Source organism: Mauremys reevesii, linkage group 3, assembly GCF_016161935.1.
Source record: "Mauremys reevesii isolate NIE-2019 linkage group 3, ASM1616193v1, whole genome shotgun sequence".
In the NCBI taxonomy this organism is placed as follows: domain Eukaryota; kingdom Metazoa; phylum Chordata; order Testudines; family Geoemydidae; genus Mauremys; species Mauremys reevesii.
The window spans coordinates 73986859-74004336 of record NC_052625.1 but is presented as its reverse complement, the minus strand read 5'-3'; the positions used below and the strand labels follow the sequence as shown (position 1 = coordinate 74004336).

Genomic DNA, 17478 nt, shown 5'->3' with positions numbered 1-17478 from the left:
CTTCAAATTAGAAAAAAAAAAGGCACATTTTTAGCAGTGAAGGTCACTAATCGTTGGAACTAACAGCCAAGGGAAGTGGTGGATTCTTCATTTCTATGCCTTCAGCTCCAGTATGGATGATCTGCTTAAGCCAACCACAAGTGATTGGGTTCAGTACATAGGCACAAACTCTGTGGGTGCTCTGGGGCTGGAGCACCCATGGAAAAAAATAGTAAGTGCTCAGCACCCACTGGCAGCCAAGTCCTTGCCCCACGGTGGCCAGCTGTTCAGGGGCATGCAGGAGGTGCTAGGGAGGAGGGGGAGGAGCGGGGGCAGGACGAGGTGGAGGAGGGGTCAGAATGGGGTGGGAAAAGGCAAGGCAGAGCAGGGCGAGGAAGAGGTGGAGCGGGGCTGGGGGGTTTGGGGAAGGAGTAGAGTGAGTCTGGGGCGGAGGGGGATCAAGAACACCCCCCTCCCCCCTCCAGGAACTCTCAAAGTCAGCACCTCTGACTCAGTACAAGTTAATTGGGTGAAATGTAATGGCTTGTGATACAGGAGGACAGACTAGATCATCTAATGAGCCCTCTTGGCCTAAAATCTATGAATTCATGATTCCTTTGCTATGATGGCTAACAAAGGAGTTAATTAGGACCCAAAGTGATGGTGGCTGATTTGTTTTTGGTTGGGCTCTTCTAACTGGGTTTTCTCATACACAGCTTTATCATCAGATAAGACAATTACATCTGCACTGATAGTGAAATTAAAGGAATCTATGATTATGTGAATTACTAGGAAATAAACCAATGGCCACCTGAGCTGCTAGTGAGGATGTCTGTTCTAGAAGAATCCGTTGCTTTGGGATGAAAGGTGATATAATTCCCCAATCAACAGTGTTGCTAATTTATTCCCCTGCAATATTTTGGAATTTGTTGGTCCTGGGAATGTTGATATAGGATGGGACAAATTATCTGCTCTCAGAGGCGATGTGGAGCTTTCTGTTGATAAGTTAACATGTGCCTCAAAGACCAACTCTGTGTAGCTTTAAAAGTGCACAATATCGTATTACTTAATCTGCAGATACATTTTATTTTTAAACCAGAATAGAAAAAAATTACACTTAAGATATTATGGTAGTTTTGTTAATACTTTTGTGCATGGTTTTGTGTGTGTGTTACCCACATAAGGCAAGGTATGTTCTGTCCTCAGCATTTGCAAAGAGTCCGTTTCAATGACATTACACCTCTTTTGTATTATGTCTTGCTGTTCCTTAAATCTCACTTGAATGGATTAAAGGTATCTGAAAAGCCCATTTAATGTTTGTAGAGCACTTGGAAAATGAAAAGCGCTGTAAATGCTAAATAGGATTAATACAGCAGAACCTCTGTACTATTGCACTAATGAATGAAGAATCAATGCATTCCATAACTGGCAAGTAAATCAACGAACAAATAATGTTTTAAACAAAGCTAATGCCTCACAATGTACTTTGCTATAATTGAGTTATAGTTCCGTTTTATATATGATCTATTATATGTACGATCAGTATAATAGTCAAGTAAATGTAAAGCAGCATTTTGTAAAAATAAATCTTAGTAACGCAAGACTTGTGAAAGATTTAGCAGCAGTGTGCTGTACAGAAGTGGACAGAGACTGCTGCTTTGGTACACATTATAAAGTGCAAAGACTACTGGGTAAGGATGAATGAGGTTTTACTGTAACTGTTTCATAGGTGGGATGTTGTTCTGTTTTACAGATAAGTTTATCAACTTGATACATTCATACAAGAAGTAAATAGCAGAGCCAGGAGTGGACCTCACTCCCCTGACTAACCACTGGACCATGCTGTGTCCCTTAGCACCGTTGAGAAAATGGTAAGACTTTGCAATGTATAAATATGGTCAAACACTAAGTACTTTGACTATTTCATATTAACATTGTAGTGGGGGAAAAAACAACACTTAATTTACTTTACCCCAGGGGGATATAGAAAGGAAGATCTTTTTCTTTTGTTAAGTCTAGAAGGGGCTCAGAATCTACCATGGTGGGGGATACAGTGTGAGACCCTGAATAGGATGCAATACAATCTAAGGCACCAAACCTGCCACGAAGTGGGGAGCCTCACTGACGTCAGTGGGGCTCCATGTGGGAGCAAAGTGGTGACCATATGCAACAGGTTGCAGGAAAGACCTATGGGCCCAGTCATACTCCACTGAAGAAAATAACAAAGGTCCCATTGACTTCAGCAGGAGTAGTACAGGATCCCGAAGGCACAAACCAGTACAATAATATAATAATATCTAGCTCTCATGTAGCACTTTGGTTTGAGATCTGCTGATGAAAATCAATTAACAAACAGAATGGCTTATGGGTGTTACCCCTTGTATATGTCCTGGAACAATAGGTGCATGTGATGGAGGTGTATAAGCCCCACAATGTCAGTGATAGGGTTAAGTGGAGCTGGGCAGCCCAATTAGCCCATTCTGAGACCTGGAAGGGAAAGAGGTAATTAAGGATTAGACCCAGTGGTGAGAATCAGACTGGGTGGTGTCTATAGAGGAAGCATGAATATAAAGGGAAGGACTGAGAGAGGAGAGCTACAGTAAGGTACATTTCTTGGGGCTGGTCCTGAGAGAAGGAGGGTGAAAAGGTTCCAGGAAAATGACAGCGAGGCTGGAAACTGTCAAGAAGAGGCTTCTCAGCAATAGACTGTCAAGAAGCCGCACAAGGAGTCAGCCGTCCCGAGAGAGGCTTGGAAAGCATAATGCTGAGAAAGGGGCCTGTAGCCTGATTGACAGGGCAGGCCGCTAAATCAGGAGACAGAAGGCCAGACAGAGTGGGGCCGAGCTAAGGAGGAAGCAGGGGCCCAAGCTGAGCTGAAGAACAGAGCCAGGCCAGATCCAGGGGCCAGAGCGCAGATCCTGTGCTGGGAGCAGAGGCAGCCAGAGAGCCAGAGGTGTGGTGAGCACTGGGGGGCCAGCCAGGGGGAAACCTTAAAAAAGGGCAGCGCAAAAAGACACTCCAGCCAAGGGTCCATGCAGGCCAGGCTGGGATGCCGGGGGCTGAAGAAGGAAGAAACACCCCACCACCCAAAGCCGGGTGTGTGGTCACCACCATTTCAAGTGTCCCACCACCAGCATCCCTGCAGCACAGCCAGGCCTGAGAAGGGAGGCCTGGGGCCTACAAGGAACAGACTGCAAAAGTGTATTTGCTTTAAATTGTATGAAATAATCAGTGTCCTAGGTGGCCACAGCAGGGGGGGGGTTGAGCCCCAGGAAGGCTGGAATTGAAGAACTACGAACCCAGTTTGCTGAACTTTATCAGACCAAGGAGGCATTACAACAAGCTAGAACTGAACAGAGAGAAGCAGAGCTAGAGACCCCTACTATTTATGTCCCACGGGAGCGGAAGGTCACAGAGTTTGGTCCCCCGAAGACCACAAGGAGACATTACGTAGAAGAGTGGGTCCCTGAGTAGAGAGACCAGACAGACAGAGGATCTCTCAAGGAGGCCAGGCAGGCCAAGGCCACAGTAAAGTGGTGGGCAGCAAGAAGATGAAAAGAAATTTGAAGAACTCCTCCTAGAAAGTGTATGAGACAAGGTGCCTATTGGAAACCTACTAAAGGAGTTCTTTGAGAGAAGCAGGAGCCTGGTGAAAACTATCGGGCATATGCTGCCATCAGAAGAAGAAGGAAGTTCCTGTGGCAGAGACAGCCAAGAGTAACCCCTACACCACGAAGGGGGCCTAAGGAATGCAGCTGCTGGGGGGAAAAAGCCCCCCCCCAAACACAGCTACATTGGAAAGCTAAGAAAGCTCCAAAAAAAACTGGTCCAACAGGGGGAGATGCTGAAAGTAATGACTGAGGTGATGAAAGAAAAACCCCACCAATATGCCAAGACAGGGGGGGTGCCTTGAAGCAGACATAGAGTATATGGGCCAAACGCTGCCAGGAAAATAGAAAATGAGCTGCAGATGATGAGGAGAGAAGGAGGACGAGTTACCTTTCTTCCAGAAAGATGGTGACCAATTATGATGACCAAGTCAAAGGTCACCATGACAGGCTGAAGATAGCGGACTCGCAAGAAGTCCAGTGGTGGGGCTCTCATCAGACCCACCACCATAGTTAGTTCGTATAGACACCGGGGCGTAATAAAATACAGGACAAGTGGGAGTCAAAGCCCCCCATTGTAGTTGTTGCTCACCAATCCGAGAGCTACAGTTTACACCATTCGGCCTGAACGAGGAGGTCCTCCAAATACAGAGGGGGACAGAGCAAAACCCAAAACCCTAACGAGAATGGCCAGATCACCAGATAGGAAACAGAAAATATGGGTAACGAACCAATTTTAGGGGGGGAAATGACTGGACTGCCCCCTACTAACATTCAGGGGGGGTTTTTTGGCTGCTAGCTCCCCAGCACTAAAGGAGGGTTTGATGGCAAATCAGGACCAGACAGAAGGCCAGTGTGGTCCGTCCCTCCGTGTGTGAGCAGAGCAGATCCTGTGCTGGGAGCAGAGCTGCAGCCAGAGAGCCAGAGAGCCAAGGGTCCATGCAGGCCAGGCTGGGGGGGGGGGGGGTGCCCCCCCCATCCTCCTGGGCCCAGTCTTGGGGGCTACGAGAACTCTGCCAAACAGGAGAGTCCTCAAGGGCAGGGGCTGGTAGTAAAAGGGTGGAGGCGAGGACTCAGATCTTTTTCGCAGCCCCTTCACCGGGGTACCATGTAGACAGACGTAGGAAGGAGCATGTCTTAGTTGGTTAAACACAGATTCCCAGGACTGGAACCCAGAGGAGAGAGTGGCCTGGGTTCCCCTACCATCTCCAGAAAAGGGGGATAGGAACCCTGAGAAGAGGAAGCAAAGACTGTAGAGCCCAGGCTGGGGCTGTGACTGGTGACCTGATACGGGACCCTGGGACTCTTTACTACCTTGCAAGGAGTAAGATTATGAACAACCTGGCTGGAGTTGTGAGAAGAGACCAACTGTCATACTGCCAAATTGATGTCTGGGGTTGGGGGGAACTGAAGTGGAGTCACTGTAATGTCCTGCCCCGCCATGAGGGGATGCACTGGCCAATAAGTTCACTCCATGACAGTGCTGAATTAAAAATACTTTGCAGAACATGGTGGCTTGGCACACATTTGCTGGGAGTCTGTTCCCTCATAAAGGGGTGACGCTCCTGTGGTGGGCATTAGGCAAAAGGTGTGCAGCTCAGCTCCAGGCCCATTTAGTTGGCAGTTGCAGCAGAGGCCAAGAACAAGTGGGCTAATTAAAAGGATTGTCAGCTGCGGTATTTGAGCTCGCTGCTAATTGCACTTAGGCCTCCAAACTGCTGTCCAGTCCTGACAATGTTGGATCACTACTGACCAGATCTGGACCAGTGACCTAGAATCAAATGTGTAATTGAGAAGCAGGTTCCCGGTACAGCTGGGTTTACAGATGAGGAAAGATAGTAAATACTATGACTATCGAACCTCAGAAGGAGAAGATTTACAGGGGAAGGAAATAATTAAGCGCATGAAGTCTGCAGTGGCGATCACTCAGTACCATCATTTTACTATATCCCATAGAACCAGGACCAGGGGTTCTCCTCAAGGCTACAGGAATATTTATGACAAATAAAAGGAATACTGCATCTGAACTTAGTCATGGGCAATCAGAGTTTAGTACAGCAGAGAAATTTAAAAGAGTATCTGAATAAAGTAACAACCAATACCATGTGTAGGTAGGGGGAAGCTGATTGCTATGGGTCTGGAGGGTATCTTCCCCTCACTTCCTTCCCTTCCCTGACCAATGATAGGACTGCACAAATAATTAGGTGGATTATGGTGATGGTTGTTTTTTTTCCCACATTCTGCTACATCATCCAATATAAACCAGTGGTAGAGACAGGAGAGAGAGCATGATGTCCCATTGGTCTCCTCTGAGACAGAAAATCTTGTTTTCCTGTGTATGTTTGTAACAGGGTGGCTTGCCCTGGTGCTGGAGAGCCTGAGGCCAAGCCAACCCTGATTACAGAGCCGCACCTCAGGGGAATCGGGTGATTTCCTATAAAGAGCAGAAGGTGGCTGTGATAAGGGAGGGAACTAGAGGGAGAGAGGCTTCCGCAGGGAAGACCATGAGAATTGCTCCAGCTGGAAAGGGCTGGGAGTAGCTTGCTAAGGCAGAAAGGACTGTGACCAGACCAGGGGATTGTGTGCTGTACCCAGCTGGAGGGAAGACTTTTGTGTTGAGTTTTGAACTTTAATAAATCAACCCCTAAGGAGGGCTTTTGTTAGTGGAGTGGAAAAGCCCTGTGTGGAGTTTAGTTGGAGATCCAAGAAGGGAAACTGAGGTGAGGAGCTGCAAGCAGGGCTGCCATGAGGTTGCCAGGGGGCACCATGAGGTGGCCACTCATCTACAATGGTATATAACAAAATAAGTGAAAAGGCATTTCAAAGAAAAATGCCCCAGTCCATTTGAAAAAAAGCCCTGCTCCCCTATGAGCCTCCGGGCTTCTGTACTGTGGGGACTGCTGGATGGAAGAGAACACTAATAGGGAGCTGCTGTGCATCCTTTTCTCCACCCCACTAGTGAATTGTCCTTGAATAAAACAAGGAAAGTTTTGCCTCTTCTCTAAAAAATGCCATGACATTTTGGTTTAAAAAAATCCTTCCCCCTGTATTAAAAGCCACCTGCAAGTCACCCTTCCCCTACTTTTCCCAAGTGGAGAAAGGCTCTTCCTTAGCTCAGGGTACGTCTACACTACGGGATTATTCTGAATTTACATAAACCGGTTTAACAAAACAGATTTTATAAAATTGAGTGTGCGCGGCCACACTAAACACATTAAATCGGTGGTGTGCGTCCACGGTCCGAGGCTAGCGTCGATTTCTGGAGCATTGCACTGTGGGTAGCTACTCCGTAGCTATCCCATAGTTCCCGCAGCCTCCCCCGCCCCTTTGAATTTCCGGGTTGAGATCCCAGTGCCTGATGCGGCAAAAATCATTGTCGCGGGTGGTTCTGGGTAAATGTCGTCAGTCACTCCTTCTGCTGGGAAAGCAACGGCAGACAAGCATTTCATGCCTTTTTTCCCTGGATTGCCCTGGCAGATGCCATAGCATGGCAATCATGGAGCCTGTTTCGCCTTTTGTGACTGTCACCGTATGTGTACTAGATGCCGCTGACAGAGGCGATTCAGCAGCGCTACACAGCAGCATGCTTTTGCTTTTGCATGATAGCAGAGATGGTTATCAGCCATATTGTACCATCTACCATACCATAAATTGGTAATAAGATGATCGTGGCTACCAGTCCTTTTGCACTGTTCCATTTGCTGCTGTCATAAGTGCCCCTGGCTGCTCTTAGCCAGGGCACAAAAATAAAATTGGGAATGACTCCTGAGTCAATTCCTCCTTTTTGGGATCTAAAAATAGAATCAGTCCTGCCTAGAATATGGGCAAGTGTACTAGAGAACCACTGTATCAGAGAACCAGAGAGCACAGCTGCTCTGTGTCAGATCCTGCAGAAATTATGAGCTGTATTCTATTCACAGGGGGTGCTCCTGCAACAACCCCACCTGTTGATTCCGTTCTTCCCTCAGCCTTCCTGGGCTACCGTAGCATTGTCCCCCCACTTGTGTGATGAAGTAATAAAGAATGCAGGAATAAGACACAGTGACTTGTTAGTGAGATATGAGTGGAAGGCAGCCTCCAGCTGCTATTATAGTCCAGATAGGACAGTAAGGTGTGTGTAGGAGAGGAGCCCAGCATCCCTCTGCTAGTTCAGGGGCACTTGAATCTTTTCTTTACACATGAAGGGTGGGGGCTGATGGAGCTCAGCCCCCTGTTGCTATGACGACGATGGTTATCAGCCATATTGTACCATCTACCAGGAAAAATTAGGACCAGGCGCCCTTGATCGACCTAACAGATGCTAGTCAGCATGGTTACCAGTCCTTTTGCACTGCCCCATGTGCCAATAAGCTGATGACGAGGACGGATACCAGTCGTATTGTACCATCAGCCAGCCATAGCGTGGGGGGAGCAAGGATGTTGGTGTTGAGTGCTGCACCATTGCGTCTATCTGCAGCATTCAGTAAAGATAGGGTGACATGTAAAAGAGTCAAGAGAGGATTGTTTTCCCTTTCACTTCTGGGGGTCGGTGGGGGGGTGCGTAAATTGCCGAGCTATGCCCTGACCCACCGCGGACACTGTTTTTGACCCTAGAAGCATTTGGAGCTCAGCCAAGAATGCAAATGCTTTTCAGAGACTGCAGGAACTGTGGGATAGCTTGAGTCCTCCAGTCCATGAGCGTCCATTTGATTCTTTGGCTTTCCGTTACGCTTGTCACGCAGCAGTGCGCTGAGTCCCTGCTATGGCATCTGTCTGGAGATATTTAAAAAATGATTTTGAATTTCGTCTTCTGTAACGGAGCGCTGATAGAACAGATTTGCCTGCCCTTACAGCGATCACGTCCGCATCGTCCATGCGGGAGCTCTTTCTTTATTTTGATTTTTAACTGAATCACCACCCATGCTGATCAGAGCTCCACGCTGGGCAAACAGGAAATATTCAAAAGTTCGTGGGGCTTTTCCTGTCTACCTGGCCACTGCATCCGAGTTCAGATTGCTGTCCAGAGCGGTCAGTGGTGCACTGTGGGATACCGCCCGGAGGCCAATACCGTCGATCTGCGGCCACACTAACCCCAATCCGATATGGTAATACCGATATTAGCCCTACTCCTCTCGTTAGGGAGGAGTACAGAAACCGGTTGAAAGAGCCCTTTATACCGATATAAAGGGCCTCTTAGTGTGGACAGTTGTGGCGTTAAATCGGTTTTACGCTCCTAAAACCGGTTTAAACGCGTAGTGTAGACCAGGCCTCAGTCACTCTATGCTCCGCACATGAGCTTGTGCAGCTGAAGTGTGAAATTAATACCCACCAGAAGGAAGGGAAGCTCTGCTCACGCGGGGTGGAAGGAAACCCTAGAACCCCAAGAGGGAGAGAGGATGTGACCAGGTTGCGAGAAGGGCAGAGAGTCCCTAGGTGCACAGGAGTAGATGACCTCTGTCTGACACTGAGTGACTAGCAAAGTCTGTCTTTATAAGCTCCTTGTGTGTATATATATGTTTTCTGCAAAGGAGGGAAGTGGGAGAGAAACTGCCATTCCCCAACTGGTCACTGACGCTGGCTCATGACCTAGGCTGGCTCAGTGATCAATAGAGACTCTGTGATGTAATGAAGGGTTATGACATCAGGAGTTTGCTGATAGGCTTGCCAGCAGGAAGTGCTTGTTAAGCCAATCATCACTCACTCATTTAAGTGACACCTGGAATTAGGGTCATGCAGCTGCACCTCACACACCCTTGCATGACAGTTTAAGATTTCAGGACCCAAAACAAGGATTGGGGGGGTGCCGTGAGGAGGAGGATTCTCCAAGCTGTCCTTCCCACATGACGCACCTCCATGCCATCAATCGAAGATGTCTGACAGGCGGGATTCAGAAAAAGAAAAACTCAGTACTCTTTCTGATGTGGCAAGATTCAACTATGCCTTGAAGCAGTTTCAGACACTGATTGGAAAAACAGTCGCCCAGAAGAGGGAGGAAAGATTAGGGATGTACGTTAAAGATGAGGGTAAGAGGCATTGTCTTTCTGATTGAAAGACTGTGTAATTTTGGAGTGGAGTCTGGGTAGTTAGGTTGGATGGCCCAGGATTCTACAGAAGACCCAAACTGGCATACAGGTTAGGGCTCGCCTTCCCCACTTTTAAGGGAAATATGCAGATTACTCTAAGAAAATATTTCCCTGATAAGCTAAAACCTACAGCCGTCTTATTATGGCCAGATTATGTTACTGAGCCATTTACCCACAAAAACGTATTCTTCCTGGCAGCATCCCCTCATAGTAATTCTCTGTAATAGTACTAGATTAATCCTTACATAGTGCTATGTGTGTTTGAATGAATCAAACACATGAACCAATTAATTGTCCAAGTCAATCCATTCATATTATCATAAGTAACTCCAGCTTATGTAGGTTGTTACCACTGCAGGCCAGCAGCTTTAGGTGCACAAAAAGTCAGCTTTATCACAGAACTCTCTTTGACCTCAGAATACTCCTGGGTAGTAGGTTAGTAGAATGCTTTCTTAACACCTCTCAGAGTAAGCCAGAATTGGGAATGGAAGGTTTCCACGCCATTTTCCTTCTCACCCTGCAGGTTTTCTAGGCTGCACTGTTTGTTTGTGAATTACTTTTCAACCCATGAGATTTTTGGAAATTAAGAAGCTTGAATTTTTTTTGGCAGGGATGCTAGAATGAATTCAACAAGAAGATTGAGAACTTGAACATTAATGATGCTGAAGGCGAAATCAAGCCAGGAACCAAATGTAGTATCATAGAAATGTAGGGCTGGAATGGCCCTCAAGAGGTCATCCAGTCCAGCATCCTGTATTGAGGCAGGCCCAAGTAAACCTAGACAATCCCTGACAGGTGTTTATCTAGCCTGTTCTTAAAATCTCCAGTGATGGATATGCCACAACCTTCCTTGGAAGCCTATTCCAGAGCTTAACTACCCTATAGTTAGAAAGTTTTTCATAATATGTAACCTAAACCTCTTTTGCTGCAGATTACACCCATTGCTTCTTGTCCTACTTTCAGTGGACAAGGAGAACAATTCATCACCATCCTCTTTATAACAGCCCCTAATATATTTAAAGAGTGTTATCATGTTCCCCTCCCTCCTCCCCGCCAGTCTTCTTTCCTCAAGATTGAACAGGCCCATTTGTTTTTAAACCTTTCCTCAGATGTCTGGTTTTCTAAACCTTTTATTATTTTTGTTGCTCTCTTCTCAACGCTTTCCAATTTGTCCACATCTTTCCTAATGTGTCGCACCCAAAATTGGACACAGTACTCCAGCTTAAGCCTCACCTGTGCTGAGTAAAGCTGGGAAATTGTCTCCTGCATCTTATCCAAAACATTCTTGTTAATACACCTCAGAATTATACTAGCCTTTTCACAACTGCATTACATTGTTGGCTTATCTTCAATTTGTGATCCACTATAACCCCCAGATCCTTTTCAGCAGTACTACTGTCTAGCCAGTTATTCTCCAATTTTTAGTTGTTCATTTCATTTTTCTTTTCTAAATTTAGCATTTTGTGTTTGTCTTTATTGAATTCCTTCTTGTTGAATTCAGACCAATTTGTCAAGGTAATTTTGAATTCTAATCCTGTCTCCAAAGTACTTACAATCCCTCCCAGTTTGGTGTCATCTGCAAATTTTATAAGCATACTCTCTACTCCATTATTCCAAATCATTAATGAAAATGGACCCAGGACTAACTCCTGCAGGACCCCACTAGATATACTCTCCCAGTTTGACAGTAAACCTTTGAGTATGATCTTTCAAGGAGTTGTGCACCCAACTTATAGTATTTTCCGCTATACCACATTTTCCTAGTTTGCTAATGAGAAAGTCATGTGGGACTGTGTTAAAATCTTCCTAAAATCAAGATCTATCTCATCTACCGCTTTCCTCGCCCCTCCTACAATCCACTGGGCCAGTAACCTGTCAAAGAAGGAAATATGAGAAGAAACAATTTGCTAGTGTTCAACTCTGATGGATTTTTTTGTTTTGTTGTTCTTGTTCCAATACAGATGAAATAGATTATGATAAATTTTATGAGACAGTACAAACTCTCTTTGGTCCAGAAGTGAAGGATCAAGATGTTAAGACCTTTTTCAGGAAGATTAGCAACAACCCTGATGGAAGGATAGAATGGTGTGAGGTAAGGTTTATATATAATCTGAAATAGTGAAATGTCAGGTTAATTTATGCAAGTATGTAATCATTGACACCATGGAACAAGAATGGATTAACGGAGAATGCACATAATCAAAGTGACATTTCCATGTCATTTATTACTGTTTCTATAAATCTTTCATCTGCTACAGGCCAAAACACTTTAAAAAAAGGATCTGGCTTTGAGGCTAGATGGAAAATTAGCTAAAACTACTGTTCTGGTTGGTTAGAGAATAAGTGAGAGGTAAAATGTGAAGGACTGGCTTAGGGCATCTTGTTTGTAATAATATGAGCCTTTATCCAAGATGTTAACAAAACCCAATAATAAATACAATTTTGACAAGCTGAGAAAGAAAGAGGAAGCATTTATTTTTAGTTTGGTAGCGAACAGTTAAAATACATGTACAGCCAACAATCTTAGGGACAAATTTTGCCTTTGGATGCACACATGTCTCCAATGAGAGCATGTGCATTGCAGGAGAGGGGAGATAAATTTGTCCCTTGGACTTTTTCCTCTGTACAATCTGCTCTCACCTGGGGAGTTATTAAACATCTCAGGGTCAAATCTTCCAAATGCTGAGCATCTGCTGCAAGATACTGACCGCTAGCGGGAGGGGTCAGTGGGAGGCATCAGTGCCCTGCAAGATGTGACCCTTTCGGTGCTGTGTGTTAGGGGTACAATAATCATTGTTCAGGGTAGAATTTAACAAATACCATGCTCCTAGGTGCAAAAATTAGCATATAAGGCCTGGCTCTGCCCTCAGGAAACACTTGCATTTAGGCACCTGAATGAGCATGTAGGTGCTCAAATACCTCCTGTAAAGGACTGGCTGCCTTGCGGGTGTGTTGTGAGGATTCATTAACCCTTATAACAGGGACAAATTTGGCTCTATAATTTGGAAATGGAAAGTGTTATAGAAGTGGTGGCATTTTAACTGAAAGGTGCTTAATCATTGAATTGTAATGGTTATGACTGAGCCTATACCAAATAAGTATATGATTCTAAATAAAAATAGTCATGGAAAATAGCTTTACAAGCAGCCATTCTGTGTAAGATGTCTAGCTGTATGCTGTAGCCAACCTACACAGAATGGCTGCTTGTAAAGCTACTATTTTTATTTAGAATCATATATTTCTTTGGTATAGACTCAGTCATAACCATGACAATTCAATGATTAAGCACCTTTCAGTTAAAATGCCAACTGTACCCACGACATCCTATTACCATAAGATTTTTATCTTCCACTTGGACAACTACCAGAGCTGGGCACTGGGGACCTGATAACACCTACAGTGCAGTGTGGTGCCTTTCCTAGGATTGCACTGTCAGCATTGGCTATATGGGCGCAGACTTATTTGACTGCCCTTGTGGCCCAGAGGAACAGTGTTACTAACTAAACCATGTTATAAATTCAATAGGCAGACTTCCTCGTTACTCTGGAGCATCAAATGATGTTTAGTGATCTCTGAGCTACCCAGCTCTTAGCCTTTGATAATCCATGCCGAACATCTTCATATAATTTTCTAGAACCACTGCAGTGGCAATGCATTTGGTCCTGGCAGTCTGGTAAAAGAGCTTCCATCCTAGAGTGATTCTATCAAGTCCCCGACTTAAATATTTTTGCTTGTGATTTTGTTCTTTATGATATCACTCTGCTAACAAATTATTCTCAGATCGACTGTGTCAAGACAAAAAAAATGCTTCACATTATCTGTGGGGCTTGGATGAAAGCTGTGATATGGTTGTCTGAAGAGGCTTTCAGACATCATGTAGTTAACTTCCAGTCAATGTACTTGAACCTATAGGGCCTTTTTATCGGCTAGGTCTTTAAATCATGACCAACCTTTTTGTTACAGCATTCACCTAGTGAAAGCTCAATGTAAAACTTTTCTCCCTTCATGTCCTCCCCTTACATTTCTTCCCTGTTCCTTCTTGCCTCCTCTCTTAAGATGAGACTTGAAAGGAGAAGCTGTTGCTAACCAGCTCTCTTCAGCTTTCCTTTGAAACTCTGCTAGCAATAGAAAAGAAGAAAATGGGCATTTTCAGTGTTACAAGGACATGGTGCACAAGAGATGGATTCTTAAAATAGCCAGTTATGTTAAGAAATGTACCAGCTACACTATAGGAGTAGCCAAATTCTAGTCCCTGCAAGAACCTCTGCATCACTTCTTCAATCTTGTAGGACCCCTTTGCATGGAGGGGGGATGCAGGCAGAGTGACTAAACAGAGGGGCTTCTGCACCTCCTGTATACTGCTGAGGCAGGCTCCACACCTATCCTAAATAGAGCAGCATGGAAAGGACCAGATGGCAGCAGACTGGGAAGGATGTACTAAATCCATGGTTTAAAAGACAGTGAGCCTTGCACAGAGAATAGCAGTGGCTATTCAGACCCAGCAGCTGATATAGTGGCTGTGTAACAGGGGTTGTGTTGGGGAGGAGGGTGAATTCCAGCTTCCCCAATCCTCCCAAACCTTAGCTTGATCACCACTTAGAATATTTTCCTGGGAGGGGTGAATTTTGCCCTGAGAGTTTAATTCAGCCAATAATTGGGTTAAGGCTGTTGTAAAAGAGTACAGGGAAAATGAAAATGACAAAATGACAGCCAGCATTACCCATGTACATTAGGGGAAAGATTTAAAATTACTCAGAGCATCTTCATTACTTCCCTTTACAACAGCATTGAGAAAAAATGGTTTGATGTACAATTTTTTGGCACATTGTGTACAAGAGGGGAAATCAGCTATTAATGTACTCACCACCGTTATTAAAAGGTGGGCACTTGGGGACTAAAAGAAACAAAAGAACATAGGGATGTTATAGAAGGCTGCTCTTCATCAGCCAAATCATGCTTCAGGTGGTAAAAAAAGACCAGACCTGCTGGATGAGGTTGTGCATTTATATGGAAGTGTGCCATTGTTATTTATGAAGGGTACAGTGGAATAAATCCTCCCCAGCCCCCAAAAAAGGAAAATACCGTCTAGCTAGTATTTTATGTAGATCTGGTTGAGATCTGTCAAAATATTTTAAAAAAACCAAACAAACGGTTTTTCAACCAAAATGAATTAGGTCAAAATTTTCTGGGTTTTGTTGTTTGTTTTGTTTTTGAAAACTAAAATTTGTTTTGGCTGTGATAGGGAAAAAATGGGAAAAAATTAGAGAAATATTTTGGAAAAAGAGAAACATTTTCACATTTTGCTGCAAAAAATAATAATAATTTTTCAACGAGCTCTAGTTGTAAGTGCTTGGGAAAGAAACCAGGTTGAAGCTGGCTGGAGACTCTCTTCTCACCACTGAGAAATATCAAAAGAGTGGAAAGGACTGGTTAGCATCTGTAAATGACCATTAACAAGGGGCAGCAGCCTGGTGGCATGACATAGGTTCATAGAGTTTAAGGCCAGAAGGGACCATTACCTCATGTAGTTTGACCTCCTGTATAACTCAGGCTGTTAAATTTCCCCTAGCTACCTCTGTATTGAGCTCAGTAACTTGTGGTGTTGCCCTCCACAGTTATGTCTTTGCTGTACACCATAGCACTTGGAACTTCCTGCTCCAGAAAGCACAGGCTCTGTACCACTCCAGCTGGAGGAGAATCTCTATAGTCTTTTGGCAGCAGACGGTCTCTAACACAGTTGAGCAGTTCTGATCCCATCCCAGTAAAGGGCAGTGGTATACATAATACTTGCCAGTTTTTATTACAGCATATTGGGGTTACCAAAGCAACATGAGAATGTGACAAACGGGAATACATCAAAACTGCTTCCAGCTGCAACCTGGGATAGAGGGTAGGGTACATTTTATTGTGATTGCCTGTCATTTGTGCAGTTTACAACTCTTTACCTGATCAGGGAAACTCTTAAAGGACACCTGGCCCTCTGGCTGCTTGAGAAGCAGGAATACAAAAACCCTTGCTGGATGAGGATTTTAAACATCTAGGCTACCCAATTAGTGTGCCACCAGCACAAATGCTGTCTGAAGGTCCCAGGTTCCAGACCTATAAGCATTCTTCAGGAACATAATAGTAAATGCCAGCATTTGAATTCATTGTGTTAGAGCAGAGATTGATTAAAAACTATCAATTGGGGAGCACATGAGCTGGTGAATTTTATATTTGTACGTAGGGTGCTTAAGATGCCTATTAATATGGAGGAAAGTAGTGTAATGTAAAATTGAATTAACAGCTCTCTTCATAGACAGCTCTTGGAAATGGAGGTCACAAATTGTACAGGACACTGTGGGAGAGAAATTTGAGATTTTAAAACATCTCCACTCTACAAATAAATGTTTATTTTTCCTTGCAAGAAATTATGTAATGACTAATAATACAGAATAGTTAGAAAGTCACCCCAGCAATAATTCTGAAAATGGCAATGCTTAATTATGTGATGACAAGAAATAGAAGGAATTAAAGAAATGAATGTTCTATTGAAGCTATTTCATCTAGGTTTAGCCATAACCAGCATTCTTTGAAATATGACACTGCAAAGAAAAGTTGCAGAGGTTTTTTTTAGTGTGAAATCCGCTGATAATGTGAATTAGAAGCAATCTGTACACCTTGGATCACTTTATAAATGACAGCACGTACCAGGACATTAATCTAGGAGATGTATCATGTAGCGACTGGGTAATAAATGGAAACGGAAGCAAGAGCTGGAAACTGAACTACGAAAACCTGCAGAGTCCTGAAATTGTCCAGATTTTACCTATACTAAAACAGGGCAACCACTGTTTTCAAGGAGGGGAGAAACAATAACAGAAAATGTGGAAAATCAGAAGTGCTAAATGACTTTGTTTCAACTTTCATCAAAAAGATTAGTAGCGATTGGATGTCTAACATAATTAATGCCAGTGAAAATGAGGTAGGCTCAGAGGCTAAAATAGGGAAAGAACAAGTTAAAAATTACTTAGACAAGTTAGATGTCTTCAAGTCACCAGGGCCTGATGAAATATACCTAGAATACTCAAGGAGCTGACTGAGGAGATATGTGAGCCATTAGTGATTATCTTTGAGGAGACATGGAAGACGAGAGATTCCAGAGGACTGGAAAAGGGCAAATATAGTGCCCATCTATAAAAAGGGAAATAAGGACAACGTGGGGAACTATAGACCAACCAGCTTAATTTCATTACCCAGAAAGATAATGGATCATATAATTAAGCGATCAGTTTGCAGACACCTAGAAGATAATAAGGTGATAAGTAACAGTCAGTATGGATGTGTTGGATTTCAACAAATTGAGTCAAACCAACCTAATAGCTTTCTATTACAGGGTAACAAGCCTTGTGCATGAGGGGGAAGCAGTAGATGTGTTATATCTTGACTTTAGTAAGTCTTTTGATACTGTTTTGCATGCCCCTCTCATAAACAAACTAGGGAAATACAACCTAGATGAAACTACTATCAGGTGGGTGCATACCTGGTTGGAAAGCCATTCCCAGAGAGTAGTTATCAGTGATTCACAGTCAAGCTGGAAGGAGATATCGAGTGGGATCCTGCAATGATTAATTCTGGGTCCAGTTCTGTTCAATATCTTCATCAATGATTTTGATAATGGCACAGAGAGTACACTCAAAGTTTGCAGACGATACCAGCTGGGAGGGATTGCAGGTGCTTTGGAGGATAGGATTAAAATTCATAATGATCTGGACAAGCTGGAGAAATGGTCTGAAGTAAATAGGATTAAATTCAATAAGGACAAATGCAAAGTACTCCACTTAGGAAGG

The 17478-nt window shown here is 44.1% G+C and overlaps 1 protein-coding gene across 6 annotated transcripts in view; it reads left to right on the top strand.

Annotated features, from left to right (window-relative positions):
• The first annotated feature begins 1732 nt into the window (after positions 1–1732).
• The window catches only part of WDR64 (WD repeat domain 64), a 136802-nt gene continuing 121056 nt past the window's right edge, over positions 1733–17478 (top strand). For 4 of the 6 annotated variants that reach the window (XM_039531582.1, XM_039531584.1, XM_039531585.1 and 1 more), the window contains exons 1-2: positions 9245–9589; positions 11611–11741. In XM_039531582.1, coding sequence (XP_039387516.1) covers positions 9436–9589; positions 11611–11741 — 285 coding nt within the window. In that variant the 5' untranslated portion in view covers positions 9245–9435. Of the gene's footprint in view, positions 1851–9243; positions 9590–11610; positions 11742–17478 lie in introns of those variants that run through there. The other 2 variants (XM_039531587.1, XM_039531583.1) reach the window with 2 other exon arrangements.